General features: G+C 35.2%; 2 protein-coding genes across 7 annotated transcripts in view; one reads left to right on the top strand and one right to left on the bottom strand.

Moving 5' to 3' along the window:
- Wasf1 (WASP family member 1) overlaps positions 1-7,485 on the bottom strand; it is a 59,893-nt gene extending 52,408 nt beyond the window's left edge. For 2 of the 5 annotated variants that reach the window (XM_005330162.4, XM_021729730.3), the window contains exon 1: positions 6,880-7,014. The gene's annotated coding sequence lies outside the window, so the exon portion shown is untranslated. Of the gene's footprint in view, positions 1-6,047; positions 6,188-6,879; positions 7,015-7,345 lie in introns of those variants that run through there. The other 3 variants (XM_078019506.1, XM_040283206.2, XM_021729729.3) reach the window with 3 other exon arrangements.
- Positions 7,486-7,524: 39 nt separating this feature from the next.
- Cdc40 (cell division cycle 40) overlaps positions 7,525-27,335 on the top strand; it is a 47,090-nt gene continuing 27,279 nt past the window's right edge. Inside the window, exons 1-3 of one of the 2 annotated variants that reach the window (XM_013360718.4) lie at positions 7,525-7,622; positions 7,823-8,072; positions 19,900-19,986. In XM_013360718.4, the coding sequence (XP_013216172.1) occupies positions 7,884-8,072; positions 19,900-19,986 (276 nt within the window). In that variant the 5' untranslated portion in view covers positions 7,525-7,622; positions 7,823-7,883. Of the gene's footprint in view, positions 7,623-7,822; positions 8,073-19,899; positions 19,987-27,335 lie in introns of those variants that run through there. The other variant, XM_040283205.2, reaches the window with a different exon arrangement.

Here is a 27,335-nt window from a genome sequence, read left to right as displayed (position 1 = left end):
CTTTTTAAAAAAAAAAAAATTTTTAGTTATACATGACAGTAGAACACATTTATGCACTTTGATGTATCTATCATACATAGATGGGATATAATTTCTCATTTTTCTGAGTGTACATGTTGCCAAATCATATTAGTCATATAGTCACATACATACATTCAATAATAATGTCTGTTTCACTGTACTATCTTCCCTATCCCCACATCCCTTCCCCTTCCCTCCCATCACTTCCCTCTACCTACCCTAAGGTAACGCTAGTCCCCCACCCCCACCCCACTCTATCATGAATTAGTATCATCTGGCCTTTGGTTTTGTGGGATTGGCTTATTTCGCTTAGCATGATATTCTCCAACTCCAACCATTTACTGGCAAATGCTATAATTTCACTCTTCTTTAAAGCTGAGTGATATTCCATTGAGTATATGTACCACACTTTCTTTTTCCATTCATCTGTTGAAGGGCATCTAGGTTGGTTTTATAGTTTAGCTATTATGAATTGAGCTGCTATAAACATTAATGTGGCTGTGCCACTGTAGTATGCTGATTTTAAGTCCTTTGGATATAAACTGAGTACTGGGATAGCTGGGTACAAATGGTGGATCCATTCCCAATTTTCTGAGGAATCTCCATACTGCTTTCCATAGTGGTTGCACCAATTTGTAGTCCCACCAGCAATGTATGAGTGTGCTTTTTTCACCACATCCTCGCCAACATTTATTATTGCCTGTCCTGTATTCATGATGACGGCCATTCTGACAGGAGTAAGATGAAATCTTAGAAATGCAAATCTTGGTTTGCATTTCTCTAATTGTTAGAGATGTTAAACACTTTTTCATATATTTGTTGATCAACTGTATTTCTCCTTCTGTGAAGTATCTGTGCAGTTCCTTAGCGCATTTATTGATTGGGTTATTGGGGGTTTTTTTTGGTATTGTTTTTTGAGTTATTTACATATCCTATAGATTAATGCTTTATCGGAGACGCATGTGGTAAAGATTTTCTCCCCATCTATAGGCTTTCTCTCCTTACTTTATTGTTTCCTTTGCTGAGAAGAAGCTTTTTAATTTGAATCCATCTCATTTATTAATTCTTGACTTTTACTTCTTGCACTTTAGGAGTCTTGTTAAGGAAGTCAGATCCTAGGCCAATATGGTGAAGATTTGGGCCTATTTTTTCTTCTATTAGGGGCAGGGTCTCTGTTCTAGTGCTTCTTGAACAGACTTATAATAAAAATCCATAACCCCTTTAGAACCAGACTTTATGTAGGCCCTGTGTATTCTGGCTCCTGATTACCTCTGCTAGCTTCTATTAAATTAAAATCCTCTTACTAAGCTTCATCTATTCTAGACTTCTTTTTCCTTTTTTTGTTTTTTAGTTTTTTGAACTACCAAGCTCTTCCCCACCATAAAATTGTCTCACATTTTCTTTATAGCTTCTTCCCTCTCCACCTAGTTTTCACTAATCTGCTTCCAAAAAGCCTTCCCTGATTCTCAATGTAAATTAGTTTCCTTCTTTTTATTTATAGCATTCATCAATTTCTAATTGTGAATGTGTGTATTTATTCACTATGTGTCTTTTATTGCACTGTTAACTCTAAGAGACTAAAGACCTACCCTTTTGACACCCAGTTGGCTCTCAATAATTATGTGCTAAATGAATAACTGGTTTAGCATGACACTAGATTAATCAATTGCAAATGAGGGGAGGGTAGCAGGTAGGTATAATTGTCATCATCTAGTCATTAAAATGAATTTTCCAACAGTAACTTATTGAGGAAAGGAGAAAGTAGTTCCCAAGAGAACTTGAAATACTTCTGGGCAGAACAAAAACCTGTTCAATTCAGTTTCCCTCAATTCCATAAAATCTTTATAGATCTATGATATCAATTAAATACAATAAATTTAATAGTACCTATAAAGTGACTTGCATGCAATATTACTTCCTTTCCTCTTAGGAGATGATGCTACATGTTAGCAGTGAATATCATTAATCTTCAAATAAGAAATTGTTTAAAATTCTACAAAATAATGTACACGACAAACAGCTGTTTCATGACCCCTTCTCTCACAGCACCCTGATCTTTCCTACCAGCTGTCCAAAAGAACTATTTGTTTGGTATTCTGTACTAATTCTGTTTACTCAAAATCCATTTAGCTTAAAGAATAGGCATGAAGAAAACAAAAATAAAATAAAGCAAAGCTAAACAATCAACCAAACCAAAACAACTCAAACTGTCTCCTTCTTTGAGGAGTCGATAAACTCTTTTTTGTCACTCTGTCTCCAACTCTACCACACCTATGTCAAAACCCCACAACATTCCATTTCTTGGTTGTGCTAGAAGTTTTTTAATTAAAATAAACAAAATAAAAAAGCAAACATAACAACAATAAACTAAAAAGTCTTGCATATGAGAATTGCAGTGTGAAAAAAATTAGAACTATAATCTTTTTTCAGAAGTAGATCCAGAATAGATTCCCTGACAGGAAGTATGTAAGTAGTGATATTAAAAAGGGAACTCCCTGCCCCCGCCCCCGAAAAAAAAAAAAAAGAAGTTATCCAGATCTTTCAAGTGCCTTAGAATTTTAATTGTAGCTAAAAGGGATTCTGAAGTCATCTACTTCAACTTTCTGATTTTACAATTGACAAAACCAAAAAACTCTGAGAGGTAAAGTCATGTAGAAGACCCTACCTCCTTCCAATTTCTATCACACCCCAATTTCCTGCCCTAGATGATATAAAGCTAGACTACTCAGTGAATGGAAGGATATCCTCCTCTTCACATCCAGTGGGTGAAGGAGACTAAGTTCCTAATGTTGTTATACATACCAAGATAAAACTGTCATGGTATTATAAATATTTTATAGTATTTATTATAAGTTTATAATTGTCTAGTAATAATGGCATGTCCTATAATTCAGGTATATTACAGGCTAAAAATATTTTAGTGGGCTCTCTGTGAATCTAACTACCAAGCATATTGTGTCTGAAAAAATAAATTCCAGATTCTAAACCACTTTATATTTATATTTTAAGGATATAATAAGTCCTATTCTAAGTTAGGACTACCAACTCACACAAAGTGTCAAAATTCTAAGCTGAATATAATAAACTAAAAACACAAGATTCTTAATTTTATAAAAAGTTCTAACTCTGGGATCATTTATTTTTAAAATTATGTACTCAAGACATTTTGCACAAGATTTAATTTACATCCATCTTTTTTATTAACATTTCACCAGAAAACTTAAGTCAGAATGAAAAACATTTTTATATCATTCAGTAACAAAAAGTTAATATACATTTTAATTAAATGAATTATAAGAGATAAGAAGAAAATTGTTAATATTTCATTTAAGTAGCTAACATATACATTACTCAGTATCTAGTACTAGTCTAAAAAGCTGTGGTAAAAGGATTATAAAAAGAGATAAAATAATACAATTTTTTTTAAAAAGTAAAAGTTCTCAAAGAACCTCCAAAAACTATTTTCACTTTTCAAGATAAAACTGTTGCATTAATTAAAAGGTTTGATAAATCTTTTTTAACAATTTTCACTTAGTATATTAATTCAGTGGCTATTTCTCACTCATTCATTTTATTTGTTCAACAAAGAAAACTGAATCCTTGCTATCTGCTAAACACTATGCTGCCACACATTTATGACAATAAGCTTCAGATTAGCTCTTTTAAGAAAAACCACTAGTTAACTGTATTTACCCAAGTGATGACTACTAAATTTTTGCTCATCATTTTAAAAAATATATAAATTGTAATCAAATTAATTGTTTAAAAAACATATGTAACAGTAATTTACTTGTTTATCTATTTATTTGGTACCAGGGATTGAACCTAAAGATGCTTAAGCACTGAGCCACACCCCTCACCCCTATTTATTTATTTGTTTGTCTGTTTATGGCAGGGCCTCACTAAATTGCCCAAGCTGGCTTTATATTTGCAATCATCCTGCCTCAGCCTTCTCAGTTGCTGGGATTACAGGCATGTGCCACTGCACCCAGCCTGTAACTGTAATTTTAAAGACACTTTAAAAAAGTCTTACCACAAAGAAACCGAAAACATTGTTTCAGCAAAAGTTCTAGTAATATAATCTTTCAGAAGTAGTTTTGCTGTGAAAGTTGACTGAATTGACTCTCCAATAAGGAAATCAAAAGCTACTATCTACTACAATAATGAAAATCAAATACTTGGAAAAGACATCTTAAATTATTTCTAAAATTAAGCAAAATGTATACTTTCAGTATTATACAATATTCTTACATTATTTGTGAATATATGGATATGTACCAACCTGAAAAGTAAACAAAGTAGCTCCATACCTTACAAGTGATCACAATAATATATTTTGGATTGTGCCACTTGAGATTTTTTGTTTCTTTGCATGCTGCGGATTGAATTCAAGGCCTCATGAATGCTAGGTAAGCACTCTATCACTGAGCTATATATCCCCAAGCTGATTCATGAAAAAATTTTAATGAAAAAGCCTTAACATTTTCTGGATATTTTATTTTCACAAACTTGACTGAATTTTCTACCAAGTCACATAATGTTTTCAACAGTATTAACTATTTATACCTATACTATAACTGTACACATGTATTAGCTATAGTAACTAGTAATTCTAGAGTTAAAAACGCTTGATAAGAAATTCTTCAATTTACAAAGCTCTTGACATATCATATTTCATACATTAGATTCAAGTGGGTTATGAACTCCCATTTTTACCCCAAATACAGATTGCAGAATCACATTGGTTACACATCCACATTTTTACATAATGCCCTATTAGTAACTGTTGTATGTCAAGAGCTTTGTAATGTTTTGAACAACCAATAAAAAAAAAAAAGAAATTCTTCAATTTAGAACCATATTTCTCCAAAGCAAAAATCAATGTAAATCAGCCAATCTAAAGTGCCAGGGAAATCCTAAAAACATTTTTGATGGTATTTTACACTGAAATGGTCATTATCACTAATTAAAACATTCACATTTTCTTTAAACCACCATAAAAACATCTTTACAGAATTTATATACACTACCTAGTGGAATAAGTATTATCTCCATTTACATTTAAGGAAACCAAGGCAAAACAGTGTCCATTTTGTAAATTGCAAGGTCATCTCGTAACCAAACAACTGATTCTACATCATCAACTTTTGTGTGCGCCTCTTCCAAGTTCCATTTAACAATTACTGTACCTTAAAACTGTATCTGCAATGTCTATGTGCAATTCCTTTTTCATGAAAAGGGTTAAAGCAACAAGCTTAAAACAAGGAAAGATGAAAAAGGTAGATTACAAAAAGAAAACATTTTTGGTAGTAAAACATTTATTTTTAAAGCATGAGACTCAAATGGTAATCTGCAACATTATAACCAACAATTGTTTCTTATGCTTTCAAAATAATACTTCTTTTTTCAGGTAGGTCGTGCAAAACTGACGTCTACTCATTCTTGTAGATAGAAGTTAGAAAAATTAGAAAAAAATCCATAACAAGTAATACATGATATTGCAAAGAAAAGAAGTGAATAAAAATAAAACTCAGATAAACTAAAGAATGATCTATTAAGACCCCACCTTAAATGTTAAATCCTTCCTTTTATTCAACGTAAGCCTATGCTTATAAAATATTCTGTTGCTAAAAAATAAATACAAAACTTTTCCTATTCAAACTTGGGAGATTTTATATCAAGTTCTTTATTCAAATATTCACTATAAATAAGTACTTTTTCTAACAGAAACTTAGATCTTAAAAGGCAAACTATTCCTGAGAGTTTAAACTTAGATTGCATTGGTAATTATACAATGATATTAACAATTATCAAAATGAAAGTTATCTATTATACAAATTGAAGAGCATTAGACCAGTTGAATAGCCAATAAATCGATTACAATCAATTACTGAACTAAAAAATAAGACTCGGGTAACATGTAAATCTAACACTACCCCCCCCTCAATTTAAAAAAAAAATAGAATCCAAGGCAGACCTTATATAAAAAGGGATAGTATTAGAATTAGTCGTATCAAAGTACCTACTTCAGTTGGGAATTAATTAATTAATCGGTTACAGGACAGGTCGTGAATGTTCAGGTCGAATATGCTTTCTTTTCATCATCATTCTAGTTCATCATCGGTTAAGTGCAAGAGGTGTCAGAGTACCGAAGCTAGGGGGCATGCTGTAGCAAGGGGAAAAGAAAAATGGGAAAGGTGCAATGGATGCTGCATAGTTGAATAATTATCTGGGTGGCACAATGGGCGAGTCCTGTCGACATCAGAGCTCAGTGAGCGGCTCCCTAACTCTGCCCGAGGCACCTCTCCATTAACAGGCATCAGAAGAGACCGCACCGCTTAGCCTCTTCAAACGAAAAAAGGATGCCCGCACTCGCTTTACCATTCTGTTTTTAGACAGATCCACAGCGCAAACACGCTAAGGCATGAGCTTGCTTTACAGAGCCTGGGGCACGTACAGCGAGCCGGGGTTTCTCCGTTATCCCGGGCTGCAGCCTCTCCTAGGGCGAGGAGGCTCGGGGCGGCTCGTGGGTGCCGGTGGGCAGGGGATCCCAGACCACGGCACCTCAGGTGAGATCCGCAGTCTCTCCGCCCAGAACTGCCTCCAGCCAGTCGGTGCAACCAAGATCCAGACGCACCCGCCGCCGGCTTCCTCGGCACCCAGCCCGGGTGGCTGGTGGGCTGCGGGAGCTCGGGAAACCCGGAATGGGGGTGGGGGCCATCGCGGGGGAGGCGCGCCCATCCATCCCCGCAACCTTTGCGGACCGGAGATCCATACACACCTCGGGTCGGTAGGAAGAGTTCCTTTCCCAGGATCCCCTCCCCCGACAAAAAAAATTCCTGAGAGACTCGCGCTCACCGTGAAATCGTGGGGGGCTCTAGCCTTACCCCTTCTTCATGCTTCGGCGGCGGCCGCCGGTCCCGCTCAGCTCGGGGACTCCACCTGCAGCCCACAAGAGCGTCGGGCTCCGGGGCGGAACCCGCTTCGAGTAGCGGCTGAAGCGCCGGGCCACCAGGAATGCCGCCTAGGGCGCCTGCCGGTCGCCGGACCCACGATGTGTTCGATGCGCGAGCGAACAACACCGCGAGCCGCCGCTGCCCCCCACCCGCCCCCTCCCCGCGCGCGACGCTCCACAACCGGGCGCCAGAATCCGCTCTAGAAGCAGGGGGAACCGCAGCACTCACTCTATCTAATCTCCCATCCTTTCCCCCGGGAGGTACTACTGGACACCCATAGGTTTTAGAACCTAAGAATCTCACTTTCTCCCTCAGCCCCCAGTGCCCAGGTACAACGGTGGTGGGAAACTCAGCCTCCGCCCACTCACCCATCATAGGGGGCGAAGATCGCTCTTCCCCCTTTCCTGAGGCTCTGTGGTATTACCCAATCCTTAGTTTGGGGGAGGGGGACGGAGAGAACCGTGCTTGGCCAGGGAATGAGGGAAGATGATAGCCAATTGAATGAACCATCCACTCAGGGGCGGGGTCTAAGGGAGGCTTTCCTGCACCGCACCGCCCCCTCGATCCAAACTACACTTCCCATTGTGCCTCTTCGTACTTCCCGCCGCACTGCAAGCCGGGAGTGCAGGACCTCGCGGCCTCAAGGTATTTCAGAACTCCTAGTCTCTATCTAACCAAATAGGTCCTGAAAGTTGTGAACTATTATGATCATCTCTCCATTCCTATATGTTTCAAAATTACCGGTCCGATTTTAGTTTTTGTAATGATTAATTTATTGTTTCAAAATGTTATGGATTATTTCCTAGTAAACGAGGTAAATAATGTGTTCGGTGATAATCTGTCAGGACCTGGGAGCCGCTTCTTCTTCCGTCCGGGCCTGGTCTGTGCAGAGGATCTGTTGCCGCGATGTCGGCTGCGATTGCAGCTCTGGCCGCTTCTTATGGTTCGGGTTCAGGGTCCGAATCGGACTCGGACAGTGAGGGCAGTAGGTGTCCGCTGCCAGCCGCCGACTCTCTCATGCACTTGACTAAGTCGCCTTCGGCCAAGCCTTCTCTGACAGTGGCGGTGGACTCGGCTCCGGAGGTGGCAGTTAAGGTAAGTGTTTTGGCCACTGATGCGGTCCCAGAACTGGCTTCTGCTCCCAAATCCCCGCTCCCCTGTTAAGTCCTGAGTTACCTCTCAGTGCGGAGAGATAGTTGCTAACGCGTAGATCTCTCGATCCCTCCTGCATCTTCCTCCGGAGAAGCTGTGAACTGGAAGTTGGGGACAGTTCTCCATTACTCGCTGCCCTGGCTTCTCACCTTCAGAAAGCAAGTGGGGAAAGTGGGTAAAATTTGAGCTTGGGATATGACTTAAATAGGGCAGGTGTAATCCCATAGCATAAATAAAACTAGATCAAGACATCACAAACTTAGGTATGTGCCTTCACTCGAAATGAGCAGTGGCCTGACTTTGTTTTGGTTTTGAAGAACTAGGTTTTAAACCCGGGCTTCACCACCTGTGTGAACTTGGGCAAGTTATGCAACCTCCTGTTTCCTCACCTGTACAACTGGGATCATTTTTAAAGCACTTATCTATATGAGAGAACTATTGAGAAGAATAATTGAAATTGTACAAATAAAGCTTATAGCACAGAGCCAGCTATCTAGTGGGAGTGCAATAAATGTTAGTTATTGTGACTGTATTTGTTAATACATTGAGGAAAGCTATTGGGTTTAAAAATAATGCATGATCTAATGGAGGAAGGTGATAAAGGAAGAAATTGGGTCAGATAGTTCATTTAACAAACATTTACCAAGCACCTATTTTTCACCAGGAACTGTTCTAAGAACTGAAGCCACAGAGGCCGGAGGCATCTTACATTCTAGTGTTAGAGGCAGCCAATTAAATGTGATCAAATAAAGTAGTTAGAGGTTGAATGGAGTACTATCAAGGACAAAATAAGGTACCATAATGGAGAATAATTTTTTAAAATATTTTTTCTAGTTGTCAATGGATCTTTATTTTATTTATTTATATGTGGTTCTGAGAATCAAACCCAGTGCCTCACACATCCTGGGCAAGTGCTCTACCACTGAGCTACAACCCCAGCCCTATAATGGAGAATAATTTTGATAGGAGTATAATTTTGGTAGGTTGATCAGGGACCTCCACCCTGAAAAGGGTGCTTCCAAGAACAAAAAGCTAGCCCATGGAAGCAAAGAGTTTCTAGGCATAGGTAACTGGCAAACCTGAGAAAGTGGAGAGCTTAGTTTCAGGAAGTGAGGAGAAGTTGATATGTCTCTAGCTAGGTGAGAGTATCCACTTGTTGAGAGTAGAACTCCAAGTGGCTGATTAGAAGCTCAATGTGTGGCGAGGAGCCTGTTCAAAAATTCCTTTGTAAGATGTCCCCAAATCCACTGTTATGACTTAAGAAGTTTTTCATAGGTTTTTAATGAGCTATTTATGAATTTTACTTTTTGCTAATGGACATGAAAGAATGCTTGGAATTCTGTCTTTTTAACAAAACTGCCCCAACTTAAAACCTTCCAGGACCCTCCTAATCTTTATTCCTTTCACAGGCAGGTCTTTTGGAGCTCTCTTCACCTGTTTCCATTCTCCCTAACCCAAAGCAGTCTAGCCTTAGCCTCTTGGAAAACTAACCTCCCAGAATGATGTCCCAGGCCTTTCAGTTGTCAGGTTCTGCCATCTGACTTGAATCTTCATCAAGTGACAATATTACATATTTCCTCTTTCTCAAAATGCTGTCTCCCTTTGATGTCCACTTGTCTATCCTTAGCTTTCTGGTGCCTTGTTCTGCCTTCCTTAGTCCTCTTTACACTAAACATATTCTCCTGTACCTTCACCCTCTCTGCTTCTGATAGCTCTCAGATGACCACTGTGGAGTGATTCGCACAGGTTTGTGTCAAGAATCAAAGGATTCAAATCCTGCCTCCAGTACTTACCACTTGGTGACCTTGGATGAGTTACTGAAGGGTTCTGTGCCAATTTTCCTCATTTTTAAAGTAGATTTAACATTAGCTTCCATCTCATGGAGTTACAAGAATTAACCTAATGCTTGTAAAGCAAATTTAACAGGACTAGGCACACAATAAACACTGAATATATGTCAGCTATTCATATTTCCAATTCTAAACTCCTTCCTAGCTCAAGATCTAATAAGTATGTCTTCCAGAATGATTGGATACCTCCAATTCAGTGTTTTCCCTTCAAAATTCACTTCTCTTTTTCTCATTTTGATTAATGACTCCACAACCTACCATTCTACAGACAACTATAGCCTTTTAACTGATCTTTGTACTTTCTCCTTTTTTATCTCCCAGTATTCCATACCACAACTCCATTCTTTCTTCCATGATGTCTCTAGAACATTCTTTCTAAATTCTAGTTTCATCATATCACTTCCCTGCCCAAAGACACTATGTTGCCTATTAGATAATTTGTAAGTTCTTTATGTAGCATGTGAAGCCTGCTGTTATCCCATGCTGAAATCTTTATAAAAAAAGTTCCATAAGTCCAATTTTCTTTTTTCCTCTCAAGATTTTGCCCACATTAGTCTCTGCCTGAAAATCCCTTGCCTCTTGCCACTTCCACACCCCAAACTCTGCTGCTCCTCAGCCTCAGTGCACTTGTTTCCTCTTGTGTCTCCCAGAGTCCCTTATCTCAGCTGTAGCACTTGCTACATGGCTGGATTTAACTTTTTACTCTTTTCTGGTCTGTGAGGCTCTTGATCCCAGAGATTCTTGTGTCCATTCCTTTATGTTTCCAATGCCTAGTGCACTAAAGGAAATATATTTGATAGGAAAATGGAAGAAGAAAGGTCTTAGTAAAATATGTACATTAAGAATCTGAGTTTTAGAGCTGGGTAGACAGTGGCAAGATTGAAGAGGGTCTTTAGAGCTTACTTAGTTCACTAAGGAGTTAGTTCAATAAAAAAGGAAATCCAGAAGGAAAGGTTACGTAAAATACCATTAGAAGCAGAGCTGGGGCTAGTCTCCCCAGCAATTTGGGCTGCATGATGAGAGATTAGTAGTGTTCTTATTGCTGGTTTGAGAACCAACACCAACGCTTCCTTATATGAAGTGGTGGTGGGTAGGGGTTTGTGGCTGAAGGGAGATTGGAGTCTTATTTGTCCAGTCATTACAGTAAAAGTAATGATTGCAAAAGATTGGAAAATTACCAAGGAAGGAGGGAAGGAGATATGAAGCATGCAGATAATTTCATCTGTAACTAACAAATTGTGTTGTGACTAATAGCAAGTATTTTGGCAGGAAATAAATTATGCAGTGGTTTTAATCTATCTTTTCCTGAACACTAATGATATTGAGCATCTTTTCATTTTTGTGTTAGTGACTTGATTTTTTTTCCTTTTCCTCTGCAAAAATGACTCTTGGGTTGTCATTTTGATTTGTTAGGGATATTATCCTTTGTCAGTTTGTTGAAAAAAACTTTTTCAGTTTGTAACTTGTCTTCTCTCAGTGTCTCTCTCTCTCTCTCTTTCTCGCTCTCTGTCTTTCATTAAACAAAATTGTTTATTTGGTTTTATTAAATTATTCCCTTATGGATTGTGGTTCTGTTTCTCTTTTGAGAAATCCTTAACCGAAAGTCATGAAAATATTCTTTCTTTTGAAAATGCTACATGTTTGCTTCTCACATATAATTAATTCATCCACATAAAATTAATTTTTGTATATAGTGCAAACATTCCTTCATTCCTTTCCCCTCCCCCTTTTATTTTTTATTGGAGTGTGTGTGTGTGTGTGTGTGTCTGTTACTGAGGATAGTGTATACTAGATAAGCACTGTACCGTTGAGCTACACCCCAGCCTGGTATGAATATTCTTAAATCTATGACTTGATATATGATAGGATAATTTCCTCCCCCCACCACCTTTCTGTTGTTGATTTTTAAAAATGTTTTGGCCCTTCTTGGCCCTCAAAATTCTACATACTGTTTGGAATTAACCTGTAAAGTTCTGCTAACACCCAGGTGGGATTTTGTTTGAGATTACATTGAGTCATAGATCATTTTTGGAATCTATTCATTAATTTAAGTCTTTGATTTTTTTAATTTCTTCAAACTTTATAGTCTTATCCATCAAGATTTTACATGGTTTTGTTGCAAGTGTTTCTAAGGGCCTATTATTTCTATGCTTGATGTTAATAATAACATTATTTTTTCCAAGTATTTAACTTTCAGTGTTACTGCTTACAAAATTGTACCACTTGTAAACATGGCATTATTTTTTTCTTTCTTTCCTTCTTTATTTGTCCAGAAAGATAAAAAACAAAAAGATAGAAAAATGATATACCAAATTCTAACCAAAAGAAAGTTGTTACTGGTTGTATTAAGATCAATAAAATAGACTTTAAGAAAATATTAATAGAGACAAAAAAGGGTTATTTCATAATAAAAGTTTTAATTAACAAAGGTATATAACAATGTAAGCTTAAAATATTTAGGCAAAAATTGACAGAACTACTAGGAGAAATTGACAGATGTATAAATCACAGTGGGAGTTTTTAATACACCTCTTAATCATTGATAGAACAAGCAGAAAGTATCAATAATGACAGGAAATTTGAACAATAATATCTAAAGATACAGTTTACTAATCTGTATTAGTAAACTGTTTCACATAACCGTACTTAATTTAGAGTATTGTTTTCATCTGTATCTATATTAGTAAACGGTTTCACATAACCGTACTTAATATGGAGTATTGTTTTTCTAGCACCAATGAAACATTTTTAAAGAACTGACCATATACAAGACCAGGGATTGGTGAATTTGGGTAAAAGACCAGATAATAAATATTTTAAATTGTATTGACCACATATAATTTTGTCACTTCCTTCTTTCTTTGTCTTTTTTTGAGCAATGCTTTAAGAATGTAAGTGCCATTCTTAGCTTGTTAGCATGAAAACAGACTGTGGGCTAGATTTGTTTATCAGTCTATAAATGAGTCTCAGTAAATTTTAAATCACATATGATGACATTCTCTGACCACAGTGAATTTATACTAGAAACTAGTCACAAAACAGTAATTCTAAAATTCTCATATTTGAAATTTGTGAAATTGCACTTACCAAAAGTTACCAAAGCCCCTCATAGGCCAAAGGAAGAAAAAGCATAACAAAATATTTTGAACTGAACAATAAGAAAACAATATTCAATAAAACTTGTGAAACACAACTATAGCAATAACTTTTTTTAAAAGTTTTATGTACATTTAGCAGAAAAGAAGAAAGGCAGAAAGTACAGTATGGTAGACATCCATTCTTTTGGATTTTTTTTCCTGTTCTTTCCTTGTCATCATTTATAAATTATGAATTCAGTTTCTGTTGAGTAATTACTCCTATAAATTACCCTGTGTCTGAATTAATCTATACCTTCACTTTCTTAAAATCCAAGAATGAAATTCTCTCACCCCTGTTTTAGTTATTTTTGTCTGGTGTGTGTGTGTAAGCACGCACATGCGCACGCACGCTTACACACATGTGCATATTTTTGTACACATACATAACAAACATCTTACACAAGATGATGGTGAATGATATGTCAGATTTTGTACATTAATAGTCATCACCTTAACTAGAAATAGAACCACCATATGACCATCAGCTGTACCACTCCTTGGTATTTATCTGAAAGAATGAAAATCAGCACACTATAGTGATACATACATACCCATGTTTATAACAACACAACTCACAGTAATCAAATGATGACCAGCCTCGGTGTCTGTCAGCAGATGAATGGATAAAGAAAACATGGTATATAAACACAGTGGAGTTTTACTTAGCCATAAAGAAGTACAAAATTATGTCATTTGCAGGAAAATGGATCAAATTTAAGAACATTATGTTCTATGAAATAAGCCAGACTCAGAAAGTCAAGGGTAGTATGTTTTCTCTCTTGTGGAAGCTAGAGAGAGAAGCAGGGAGAGGCAGTGGGTATGTTATGAAAATAAAAGAGAGATCAGTAGAGTAGAGGAAAGGGATCAAGAGGAGGGAGAAGAGGAGGGAAAGGTGAGGTCCTGGAGAATGAAATTGACTAAATTATGTTATGTGCAGGTACAAATGTATAACAACGAAGCCCCACTGTTATGTACAATTAAAATGCACTAAAAATGATCAAAGGAAATAAATCATCACTTTAGAAACATGATAAGCCCTTTTGGGTTACCAGAACTGCTTATTAACTTGCTTTAAAGTTAAAAAAAAATAATAAGTAAATAAAAACAACCTGGCTTTATCTCATTTCAGTCAATCACTATGTTACTTTCCCCAAGGGGCTTCCCTGCTTCATTTAGCATAGCCAACTTGAATAAAATGAAAATTATGCCTCTCAGTTTGAAGCACAGATTTTAATTTCTTCTTGGATGATATTTCTTGTTACTTGTGAATTCCCAATTGAATCACCTTTTTTCCTCTACATCTGTTAAGGCCCAAACTCAAAGGATATCCAGATTTCTGTTTTCTTATTTCATCATCTAAACTCCTGTTTTAAGAAACTCATTGGGCTGGGGTTGTGACTCAGAGGTAGAGCACTCACCTAGCATGCATGAGGCACTGGGTTCGATCCTCAGCACCACATCAAAATAAAATAAAGATATTGTGTTCACCTAAAACTAAAAAAATAAATATTAAAAAAGACTGCTATATATAACAAATTAGAATAAATTTTTAAAAAAGAATCTCTTTTAAAAAAAAAAGAAGCCTTATCATTTCCAGTTTCTGGGGGGATAAACCTATGCCATAAATTTAGAAATACTTTATGATAATGATTAATAGTTGTCATCTACTTTGCAGTGTACATGGTGTTTTCATGTCTGTTTCCTTATTTGTACACAGGAAGAAATGTGAAAAAGACTAAAAAGGAATATTGTTTAGTTTTATTCTCAAATTAATTTGAGTCAACAAAAGATAAACTGTTTAAACTTATTAGACCCATAGAGGGCCCTTCAGTTATACTGCACTTTAATTTTTGTGGATAATTGAAACTAAATAGAAATCTTTTGTAATTCTATAGCAATTCCAAATGCAAGCCTAATTGGTGTTGAACTCTTCATGAGTATTAAAACAAGGTTGTGGTATTGTTCAAGTTCTTCTAATTAAATGTAAAATTAACAGCCCATTTTCTGGAGAGTTGTTCAATTTGTTCTATAATTTTAATAGGAGCCAGACTGGAATCTATTTTGTATTGTTTATTAGTTGCCATTATTGCTTATATAAAGGGTAATTTTTTAAAATTGTACTTTGCATTTAAAAATTGGTATCTCGTGATACCCTGGTCAATATAATTAAAATTTAGGATATTTTAGATACTCTTAGTTGGAAAGATCTGGTAACCCATATGATAAAGTGGTTCTAGCAACTATATTCTATAATCCATCAGGGAGATTTGAAGGTGGCTAAACTTCTTGTTTTTTTAAGCACTTTGTCACTCAGAGTTCAGTATTAAGAAGGAAAAGCATTTAATTTAGTTTTCATGCAGTTTAAGCAATTTGTATGTAACCTTTTAATTTTATAGTAATAAGTTTGATATTGGGCTCAAGGCAAGTTGCTGTCTGTAATCAGAGAAGACTCTGGAGTGCATTCTAGGGTGATAAGTAATTGTCATCTTTTAGGTGGCCTAGCATTTGCACCTCCTCATAGAGAGTCCAGCTCTCTTTCAACTCAGGCTCAGAGCTGTACTTGAGCTTAGCCAAACAGATGTACCCACCTAAACTTTCTAGTCTGAAACTAATCTGCAAAGAAACAAGGGGTCAGGATTTTAAGTGACAGTGTTGGCCAACATTTTCCAGTTTCTCACACCAGTAGTTTCAGCAACCACTGGCAGCAGTAGCAACTTAGCATTGATTTTGAAAAATAATAAACTGTCATCTTCACTGAATTGATTCTGTGATATAATTGATTGAATTGTGATTCCATCTGCAGACTCACCTTTTATTTCTGCCTGCTTCTTAAATCTGATTCTTTGTCCCTCCTGGCAATTTTAAGAAAAATGCATAAGGATTCAATAGCATTTAATCAGCCTATAAGGATTTCTGTTGCTTGCAACTAAGAACCCTGTCTGATAATACCTAGTTCCTATGCCAATGATTTTTCTTCCTTTTGTTGCTAGTGGAGTCTCTTTATTGTGATTACTTTAAACTCTCTTATCTTTATCATTAATTCTTTAGTACCTTGGGCTAAATGACTTAATCTTGGCAGTACTTCACAAAAGTGTTATAAAGATTATGTGAAATAATGTGTCTGTTCTGACACCAGCACATCTGTGTTTTCTTTTATCAGTACTTACCCTCTTCTTGCAAAATGTATAGTTCATTTATTTATTAAATGAGTTGTGGTTTGTCTACTCTATAAACTACAAAGACAAATATCTTTTTTCATTTCTATGGGCCTACAATAGTGCCTGACACATATTAGGCATACTGTTAATATTTGTTGAATGAATAAATGAATCTGAAGGTATATACTTGCTTTATTAAGGTGCGCAAAGAAAATTAAATGATCAATTATAACTCCAACCATCTCCCAGCACTTTTAAATATCTATCACCTACCATCTCAAAGAGAGCCTTCTTTTCACAGGTTAATCTTCATACTATGTCCTGGATTCTATCATCTCTTCTTCTAGGATACCTTTCATTATCTCCTCATTCCTTTTTTTTTTTTTTTTTGTGTGTGTGTGTGTGTGTGTGTGTATGTTTTCTGCTGTCTCCTTTCCTCTAGCAGTATGATTGACTATGTCTCAGACTTAATCTTTTCTTATCTAAATCTTCACATATACCAATACTCCTTGCTGCTGACTTTCTGTGGTCCACCTCAGTAGCCAAATCACTGCAGCAAAGGTTTTTTGTAATGTAATTGCCAAATGATCTTTAGTTATTCTTATCCTACTTAATTTCTCTATGGATTTGTTTTCTTTCTTCCCTGTAATTTAACAAGTGTTTATTGAACATGTGCTGAATGCCCTGCATTCTACTAGATAGTAAGGATTTAAAATGTAAGTAATTGCTATGTGCAACCAATAACATATCACAAGTTCTATCAAGAATGCAACATTCTTTAGGACTGTAGACAACAAAGCAGTTTTCCTAAGGCCAGAAGATGGGAAGAAATCAGGGAAAATAAGATAATTTATTATCAGATAACAAAGTGAATGCCTGTGATACAAGGCAGTAACATGCTGCTGGCACAAAAAGCATCAGAGTGCTTGCTATTTAAAAAAAAAAAATTAGTCATCAGTGTAATGTGTTAAAAGTGGGGGTATATTAAACCAGATAAGGAGTACTATAATAAACTAGGCAAGATGTGCCGAAGCTCTAAACCAGGACAGTGGTAGCTAGAATTTGGGCAGGGAGGATAGAAAAGGGATTGCTGGAGAAATATTCACAGGTAGAATGAGAAAGACTCAGTGCCTGGTTTGTTTATGAAGATGGAGTAATGGGGGAATGATATGTTCTCTAGGGTGGTGTTTCATGCTGTCACATCCATATATAATGAAATTCAGTAGGTAGTTGGATTTGAACATCCAAAAGCCAGGAGTGGAGTCAGGGCTGACAAAAAAAAAAAAAAAATGTTGGGGGGAATTAATGAAGTCATGAGAAAGATAAGAAAAAGCCAAGAAATGGAGAGTTTTAAAACTAGACAGGAGAGAAGTTTCAGGATAATAGCTGATAGACTATATCTTTGAAGATAAATATCCTGCTTTGGTAAAGGAGTTTTTGTAAGATGTTTTAAGAGTGGTAAGATTTTGGAACAATAACTGTGTGCCTGTGATATTATTTCTCTTATTGGTTTTTCTTTACTCCTTGGCTAGCCTAACTACCATACATTCATTTGTGGTATTGTCTATATCACTGTCAACTTTATGAAGTTCCACCTATTTTGCAAACTTTGCAGTGTCCCTTCCAATGTATGGGGTTTACGGGTGTATTCTACCATCAGTGAGAGGCCAACAGTAAAGATGATAACATGATTGCAGTAGTCCTATGGATTGATTGTATATTTGTGCATATAAAATCTACCTTGTGTACCTTACATTTTCAGTGGAGAAAGATTGATAATAAACATGCATATATCAGGTGATGGTAAATGAATAAAAATAAAGTAAGGTAAGGGTAAAGCAGGAAAAAAAACTGAGCAAGAGATTTAAAAAGAGAGAAAAGTCTTGTGGATATTTAGGCGAAAATATTTCAAAAAGAGAGAACAGATGCAGAGCCCCTGAAGCAGGATTGTCCTTTGGTATATTCCAGGAATAACACATGAGCCAGTGAGACTGGGGTAAGGTGAACATAGTCCTAGTGCTAGATGAAGACAGAAGTTGCTGGGGCAGGGCAGATCATGGAGGGTGGATTTTCAACATATTGCACTAAGGATCCTTATTTTATAATAGCAATTTTATAAGCTGGCATTACTGAAATATAATTCATAGGTGTTTAATTTTCTTAAAATTCTCAATACAGCTTGAATACTCTAACTAAAGGAAAAATATGTTTTTGATATATGAATGGTCAGGCATTACAAAAGAGGATGACAAAAAAAAAAAAAATGCCCTGTAAAACTCTCCTGGGAAATCATGACCTCTTTCTGAGAATAACTATAATGGTCCTTATAGATTTTTATCAGGCTTTTACTCTGAATGAGGAAGATACAGGGGGTGGGTACAGCAATAACATAATCTAATATTTGGAAAGAATTGCCTTGATTTCCTATGTGGATTGAGGCTGTGCATAGGCAAAGGCAGAAAGCAGTTAATTAACTATTATAATGATTCAGATACGAGATGCTATGTTGAATTGAGGTGATGAGCAGTGGTTGCATTCTGGACATAGAGGGAAGGCACATTTGCTGATGGATTGAATATAGAGTTTGAAGAAAGAATAGTCAGAGATAACTTGAGGTTTTCACCTGAACAACTATAATGATGTAATCATGATTAACTTAGAGAAGACTAGAGGGTTTGTTGGGGGCCGGGAGACCAGGCATAATTTGAGAGGTCTGTTAGATACCAGGCATGGGAGAAAAGATGCCAGGTCCAGTGGTTTGAATATATAAGGCTGTAGGGTTCAAGAGAGAGGTTCAGGCTGGAGAAGCCAATTTGGGAATAGATGTATACTTGTGTAGTGGTAGAGTTAAAAAGATAGACTGCCAGTGATTCTGCAGTGAAAATGAGACTTTTATTATGTTAATTAACCTGGGAAATTAATTTAAGAAGGTTGAAACATTGACATGGATTGTAAGACTTCAGATTTAGAAGACTGAGAACCTGTTGTTTCCTTTTGTTTCTTCTGCCATATCTAAGAGAGTGCCATCTGTTTACACATCTAAAAAGTTTGCTAAATAAAAAAGAAGTGCCTGTTTTGAATTTGGAACTAGAGGATCAAGCTTTGTTTGTTTGTTTGTTTGTTTGTTTGTTTTTGAGTGCCAGGGATTGAACTTAGGCACTCCACTACTGAGCCACTTCCCCAGCCCTATTTTGTATTTTATTTAGAGACAGAGTCTTACTGAATTGATTAGTGCCTCGCTTTTGCTGAGGGTGGCTTTGAACTCTCCATCCTCCTGTCTCAACCTCCCAAGCTGCTGGGATTACAGGCATGTGCCACTGCAACCAGCAAAGGATCAGGGTTTGTTGAGTTAATAGAAAAGAAGAGTTAGAAACTCTAAGACTTTCGGTAGTGTTAACTTCTTTAGAAATTTTTAATTAATAAATTTGGTATTTTGAAAAGAAAATGATTGTTATATTATACTTATATATATTATTGATCTTTGATTATTAGAATTATTAACCATATGGTACTAAGGTAATAATCATAAAGTTAATGTTAAAAAATACGGGTGTGAGTTTGATGTAGTATCTGAAATAAAATAATTGCTTATCCAGTCTTTAATATTCATTTGGTTTTCTTTTAGGAAGATTTAGAAACTGGAGTTCACCTTGACCCTGCTGTCAAAGAAGTTCAATATAATCCTACCTATGAGACTATGTTTGCTCCTGAGGTAAGAAAACATATTCAAGGTTCTGCTTCTTGCTAAAGGATTTAAATTATACATAAGAAGACAAACAGTTGGTGAATTTTAAAGTTTTCTCACGAAAGTATACTATTTAAACCTTTGGAAAATATATCTTTGTATTCTCCAAAGATATAAATAGTATGTTTTTGTGAAAATATTTTTTAAAATCAGCTGCTTCTCCATCTGCATAGAAATATATGATACTATGGATTTATGTCTTTTGTAAAAGGTAATCTGAAAATATTTGATGAGAACGTAACTGTTCCTTTGCCATTGACAAGGAAGTATTGTAATTAACCACAAAGAAAAAAATTTTGTTTTATTAGCATCAGTACATAGTATAGTAGGAAACATTTGGTTAAAAATGCCTCTGAAATGTCATACTAACATACTTTGATACTGAGTGAAACAAAGTATGATAGTGGATTTTTTTTCTCTTGGTATAAATGGTAATAGAAGCTTTAATAAAACAGAGGGGAGAAAAAAAGTAGAAATAATTCCTTTTGTTCATTTAAGGAGGTCTTGGAGTATTATCCATATAGGACAGTTTGTAGAAGAAGTTAACATTTTTAAATATTAAATGGAAAAGAGTGCTTGATTGACCCAAAGGCCAGAAAAGTATAAAATTATAAAATATTAGATTTGAATAGCAGAATATTTAAGAAGCATGTTAAAGGTAAATGTAAGAAGCTATATTATATGGTATCTTGGTAGAAAATGAGGTACTTTTAAAATAATTTTTATTTATGGTATATACTTTCTGATATATCAGAATCCTACAGTTATTTCATACACTTTACCCACTTCAGTTTCCATAGTCACTTAAAAGAAAGCCACTGAATATGTAGCACAGCCAGAGATGTAATGTTCCAGCTGTTCTCTGAGCATTCAGTAAGCAAAACCTATAGTACATTTTAAGTTTTATTCTATTATTTCTTAAATCCTTCTAGCTCGTTAAACTGGAGGCTGTGTCAAATCCCTATGTATTGTCTCAGCTGGCCCATTGAAGAGAGGTTGTACATTATATGTAAGCTTCATGATTTTTAAAATAAAAAGTACTTCAATAAAATCGAGCTACTAAATTGAGAAAATTGGGAATTAGTGTGGTGTGTGACATTTGGATGTCAGCTTATTTTCTATGAAGTCTGCTTTTGAATTTTGAAATCTTATGCATAACTAAATTGTTGTGTAATGATAAGTTTCCAGAACTTTGAAGAAAAATTTAAAAGGTCAGTTAAAAGTTTTTGTGGTGATATTTATAAGGCAATAGGCCTATCATTCTCTGTGGGATTATCAACGCTTTAATGTTCAGCTCTTCTTTTTTTCATATTTGGGAGCCCCATCTTAAATATATAAACTAGTTTACATTTGGAACACTTCCACACTTGTTAACAATTTAAGGAAGAAGTGATGGGATCTAAAATGGAAGCCAAATTATCATTTTCCTCATTGCCAAATGAGTCAGTCATCTGTGCTATAACAAATTATGAACTCTGCTTTATGACTAGGATCTGAATCACTTGGCAGAAGGTGCCAGTAGCAACTCTGCTAGATTAAATTCAAGTTTCTGTATTTTGAGGATACATATTAAAAGCAAGGTATAGTCCCTCTCCTTAAGCTAGTATTTTGTCAAAGAGTGTGTGCTAAGTGTGTTTTTTAAAAAGGTAGATACCAGACTATTTCCTGTAATGCCTCCAAGGTACTATTCAAGTTTAAGGAGAGATTGCTTCCAGTTTTTCTTTTTAAAGTTCCATGAAAGAAGTAGTATTTGAAATGGGAAATACAATCCAGGTGAAGAGCATGAAATTTTGAGCTCAGTAGACTACCTGGTATCTCTTATATGACCTTGAATGTTCTTGGTTTACTTACAGATAAAATTAAGATAATTCCTACTGTCCTGAGATTATGTTTGATGTGGTTAGGAAATGCTCTAGCACAGAGCAGGCATTTAACAAGTAGTAGTTAATATTGTTATTTATATTAATAGTATTGGTATTGATGATTGGGTAGGCTTTTATGAGGAAAGATTATAAGCAGTAAGGAATATCGGGAGCCAAATCAAAAAAGATCTAAAGAGGAGGAATGCCTTAGTCATTATCAGTGGGAGTGAGTAGAGAGAAAAGATTAGAATGGTGCTTTGTATAATTTTGCACTGGGCTTTGGGAGCCAAGGTGAAGGTTTGTTCTTGATTTAATAGATGATAGATTTCTGAAGGTCTTAAGTGGGGAAGTAGCATAATCAAAACAGAATTTTTAGAAAGTTTATTTGATAAGAGTTTTATGACAAAAAAGAACAGAGATAGAGATAGAGACTAACAAGATAAAACTACCATGCTTATTGTCATATTTATTAATGTGTGCTAGGTATCATACTAAGGAATTAACATACCTTTTCTCCTTTTGCCTTCCCTATGACCTTATGAAATCTTTATCCCTATTTTATAGCAAATAAGTCATCAGCAAGTGACATTTTTGAGGATTCTGGTCAGTTCACTCTTAATACTCTCTATATATTTGGAAGACTAGTTTAAAGAATGTTGTGGAGTTTGTAGGGTATATATCTCTATTCCTTTGTCTTTGCTAGTTTTGAAAAATAAACAGATTACTAATTCTGTAAAATATTATTCCTTCCTCCCAACCAAGGACTTTTCCTAAATGGAAAAGTTTAAACAGATAAGTTTTGTCAAATAATGGATAGATAGAATTTGAAGAGATAATAGCCATTGTTTCAGTCTAGTGATTTTTCTTCATTTCACTCAATTCTTTTTGAATCTGCTTAGAAAAAAAAGCTGTATTTATTAGCTTCTCTAATTCATAAAACCCATAGGTCTCAGGAAGAATTCCAGACTCATTAAAATAATGCTATTTTTAAGAAAAAAATATAAAAGTTAAGAGGGGGGAAAAAGCCAATTTTGTTAAAAATCTGGCTGTAAGGGCTGCTATAAATATTAAAGCTAGAATAAATTTTTTAGAAATCATATATCTTATCTCTTATTTTATAAGGAAATTGAGGCTCAAGGTCATGGAACCAGCACTAATGAAATTTTCTTATTCAAGTAATAAACTTTGCATACATCTTACAAAATTATTCTGTCAGCAAATTGAATTCTGGTCTTTTCCTAATTTGTAGAAAACAGTTCAGTTAATGGCCCTTTCTCAAAATTTATTTATAAATTTTGATGATTGCTATAAATATTAATGAAAAATTTAACAATAATTTATAATCTTAGTTTAATAATTTTTTTCTTATATGTAAACTTAGTATTATGATTTCATGTTGTCCATTTTGACTAGTATAAATTTTCTGAATTCCTATGATATAATGATATACTACTAAGATATTGACTGTCAAGTACTCTGCCTACTGAAGACTTATGAGAACTACTTCTTTATACTAAATCTCTGGGAGTTATCTACCAGTATCTTCACAAATTAAAAATGTTTTTCACCCAATTATATAAGTAAATCATTACACAGTTGAAAGATGTAAGAATGCTTACCTCTTTTGGGAACATCATACATTCTTTGGATATAGTGATCTAAATTAGTACTTAAAAATGTGTTTGTTTGTCTGTTTGTTTGTTTTTTGGTGGTGGTGGAGAGGGATTATCCAGGATTGAACTCAGTGGCACTTAACCACTGAACCACATCCCCAACTCTGTTTTGTATTTTTACTTAGAGACAGGGTCTCACTAAGTAGATTAACCACTTGCCATTGCTAAGGCTGGCTTTGAACTTTCGATCCTCCTACCTCAGCCTCCTAAGCCACTGAGATTATAGGCATGCACCACTGCACCGGGTTTAAATGTGTATTTTTAAAATTAATTTATTTCTGAAATTGACAATTGTATATTTATTTACTGCAAAAACATGAAGTTTTGAAAAATATATATATGTACACACACACTATAAAATGGCTAAGTCAAGCTACTTAACATAAGCAAACATCACATACTTAGCTTTTTTTGTGGTGAGAACACTTCAAATCTACTCTCTTCGAGATTTTTAAGAATACAATACATTGGCCACGCATGGTAGTACATGCCTGTAATCCCAGTATCCCAGGAGGCTAAGACAGTAGGATGACAAGGTCAAGGCCAAGGCCAGCCTCAGCAACTTAGCAAGGCCCTAGGTAACTAAGCTCAAAATAAAAAATAAATAGGGCTGAAGATGTGGTTCAGTATTGGTATTTGGTATTTCAATCCTAAATACCACCCCCCCAAAAAAAGAATGCAATACATTGCTATTAACTAAATCACCATGTTGTACAAAATAAGATTTCTTGAATTTATTACTTCTAACTGAAATTTATATCCTTTGACAACACTACCCATCACCTCCTCACCCCCTCACTCCTAGTAACCATTCTGCTTTCTGCCTGTATATCCAACTTGTTTTCAGTTCCATTTGTAAGTGAGGTCACAGAGTATTTGTCTTTCTGTACTTGGCTTAGTTAATTCAGCATAATGTCTTCCAGGTTTATCTGTGTTGCCACAAATGACAGGATTTCCTTCTTTTTTTAAAAACTGAATAGCAAGCAGTTCATTATGTATGTGTGTGCATGTACATATACATATATACATACACACACATATATACATATATACATACACACACACACACACACACCACATTGTCTTTACCCACTCATCATTTGGAGGACACTTAGTTTGATGCCTTATGTTGTCTATTGTAAATAATGCTGCAGTGAATATGGGAGTAAACGTTTCTTTGACATACTGATTTCATTTCCTTCTTGAATATGCATCCAGTAATAAGATTGCTAGATCAGTTTCCATTTTTAATTTTTTGAGCACCCTCCATACTGTGTTGCCTAGTGTCTGTACTAATTTACATTCTCATCAGCAATAAGCAAGAGTTCCTTTTCTCCAACACTTGTTAACATATGTCTTTTTCTGTTTTGTTTTGTTATCCCCTGTCAGTGCTGGGGATCAAACCTAGGGCTTCATCCACACTAGGCAAGCACTCTACCGATGAATCACATCTCTATCCCTCAACATTTATCTTTTTGATAATAACTGCTCTAACAGGTATAAGGCAATATTGTGATATTTAACTTGCATTTCTCTGATTAGTGATGTCAACGCTTTTTTATATACCTATTGCCATGACTTCTTTTGAGAAATGTCTATTCTGGTACTTTGCCTATTTTTAATCAGTTGTTTGTTTTCTTGCTACTGAATTGCTTGAGTTCCCTATATATTTTGGATATTAACTCCTTATTAGATATATGGCTTAAAAATATTTTCTCCCCTACATGTATATATTGTAATTAACACTAGTGTATTTGGATATCATTTTAGCTAAAATCTGTTAAATACCCATATCTTACTAACTTAAATCTGCTTATAAACCCAAATTTGTGCGAATGTTATAAATTTACATACAGATCTTATATATTCATTTATATATTGGTAAAAATTATTATAGATCACTTGAGCACAAATTAACTCAAACTTGGTTAGCTACCAAAACATAAAAAGAAATACTTGGAAATGAATTTCGTATACTTTTTATGTACTTTGTTTTGTTTTTTAATGTCTACCCCAGAATTAAAAGAGTTGCATGTTCACAGAGACCATGAACATCTGGGAGACATTTTTGAGTAATTGGGAAGAGCTGAGTCCTGCTGCATAGTGTTCTCAGCTTCCCTCTGTTGTCATTTAATGTCTTTGAGGTCAGCTCCAATAACTGCCAGGAATCAGGCAATTAAGGTGAGCCTCAAATAGATGGAAAATCCTCCCACCCAGCTTTCCCACCCAGCTTCCTCCGTCACTAGATTTTGTTGTTGTTATTGTCTCAGCTAAAGCATCTACAAGACATAAGCACATTTTAAGATTGCTTTTAGTATAGCACCATATGTAAAATACACTTAGCTTTAATATATGGATCTGTATTTGTTTAGAAATCATAGTACTTTAAGCATTTTTCTTTAAAAAGTAGAATGAGTTTGATAAGTATGGCCTATAGAAGAATTTTTTTTTTGGTAAAATCTTAATAAAATAAGACTGGAAATTATAATCTCCTTTTTTAAATGGCAGATTATACATAAGCACAGTGATTGATAATTTATTATGTTATATGAGTAACAATAAGGGCACTGGGGATTTTTATCATTTTAGATCTCTCCATCCCAGAAATATCAGATGTTGCTTTGTGGATAATGACTATGGCAGGTAGTGCATCTTTGGAAACTTTTAAATAATTTTATTAGCTTTAGTTTCATGACTTCTTCTGTTTCTGTAATAAATTTCATGATGGAATGACACTGATAACAATTTCCAGCATTCATCAATATAGATTTTCCCCCTTTATGTTTCCATCCATTGGCAATTGCAGGGAGAACTAATATGGGCTGCAAAGTCTTGCACTATCCTTTATACTTAGAATGGTAATAAAAGCTTTTTATGTAAATCAGGTATTTTAAAATTGAGTTATTTAAAACAGAAATGGAAGCAAATAAAGCAAAAAAAATGTAAGGCAAATAATCTAACATCATTTAAATTCATTTTTTTATGTAGTATAATATTGATGTCTGGAGAAAACAGCATACTGATTAAGGGAAGATCAGTCATTTGTATTTGTGGCTCTGTAAACACATCATTAAAAAGATAGTTTCTAATGATAGTGACCTAAAATATTCTATTGTCAAAACACTTCATCAGGACAGTAGATCTTTCAAGTTCAAATAAATATTCTGTTACACTCTTTCCAGAGAGGAAAGCTCATTTGTTTCTTCATTTAAAAACAAAACAAAAAGAATTGGGTTTTCCCCGATGCTTTTTATAATAGCATTAAATTAATAGGACTTAATATATTCTGGTACTTTTTAACAAGTTAGACCCTATGTTTGTACTTTTAAGTAATGTTGTGATGCAATAAGATGCTTAACTAGGGTTTGTTCTAGCCTTGGTTCTACCAGTTAATAAACTTTTGACCCTAGGACAAGTAAAATATATCGTCTTCAGCTTTTTCTTCTTTTGTGAGATGAGAAGGAAACTACCTATCTAAGTTTTCAGGGTTTTTATACAAATCAGATTAAATAACTTGGAAAATTATTCTTGAAATTCAAAGCATTAACAAATAGATAATAAGAACATTAGTTTGTTGTAGGAATAAGGTAACTTTTCAAAGTGGAGAAATTTTATTTATATTTGTGATATCTTTTCCTAGGAACTTTTTCAGGCACTTAATTTTTATTGTCTGTTTTCCTATCCTTTGCCCCCACTGGGATTCTGATTATCTTTCCTTCATAAATACTTTCTATATACCAGGCACTGTGGTAAGTATAGAAGATTCTGAATATCTACTTTT

The sequence above is a fragment of the Ictidomys tridecemlineatus genome, chromosome 8 (assembly GCF_052094955.1).
Source record: "Ictidomys tridecemlineatus isolate mIctTri1 chromosome 8, mIctTri1.hap1, whole genome shotgun sequence".
NCBI lineage: Eukaryota > Metazoa > Chordata > Mammalia > Rodentia > Sciuridae > Ictidomys > Ictidomys tridecemlineatus.
This window is presented reverse-complemented; position numbering and strand designations above follow the sequence as displayed.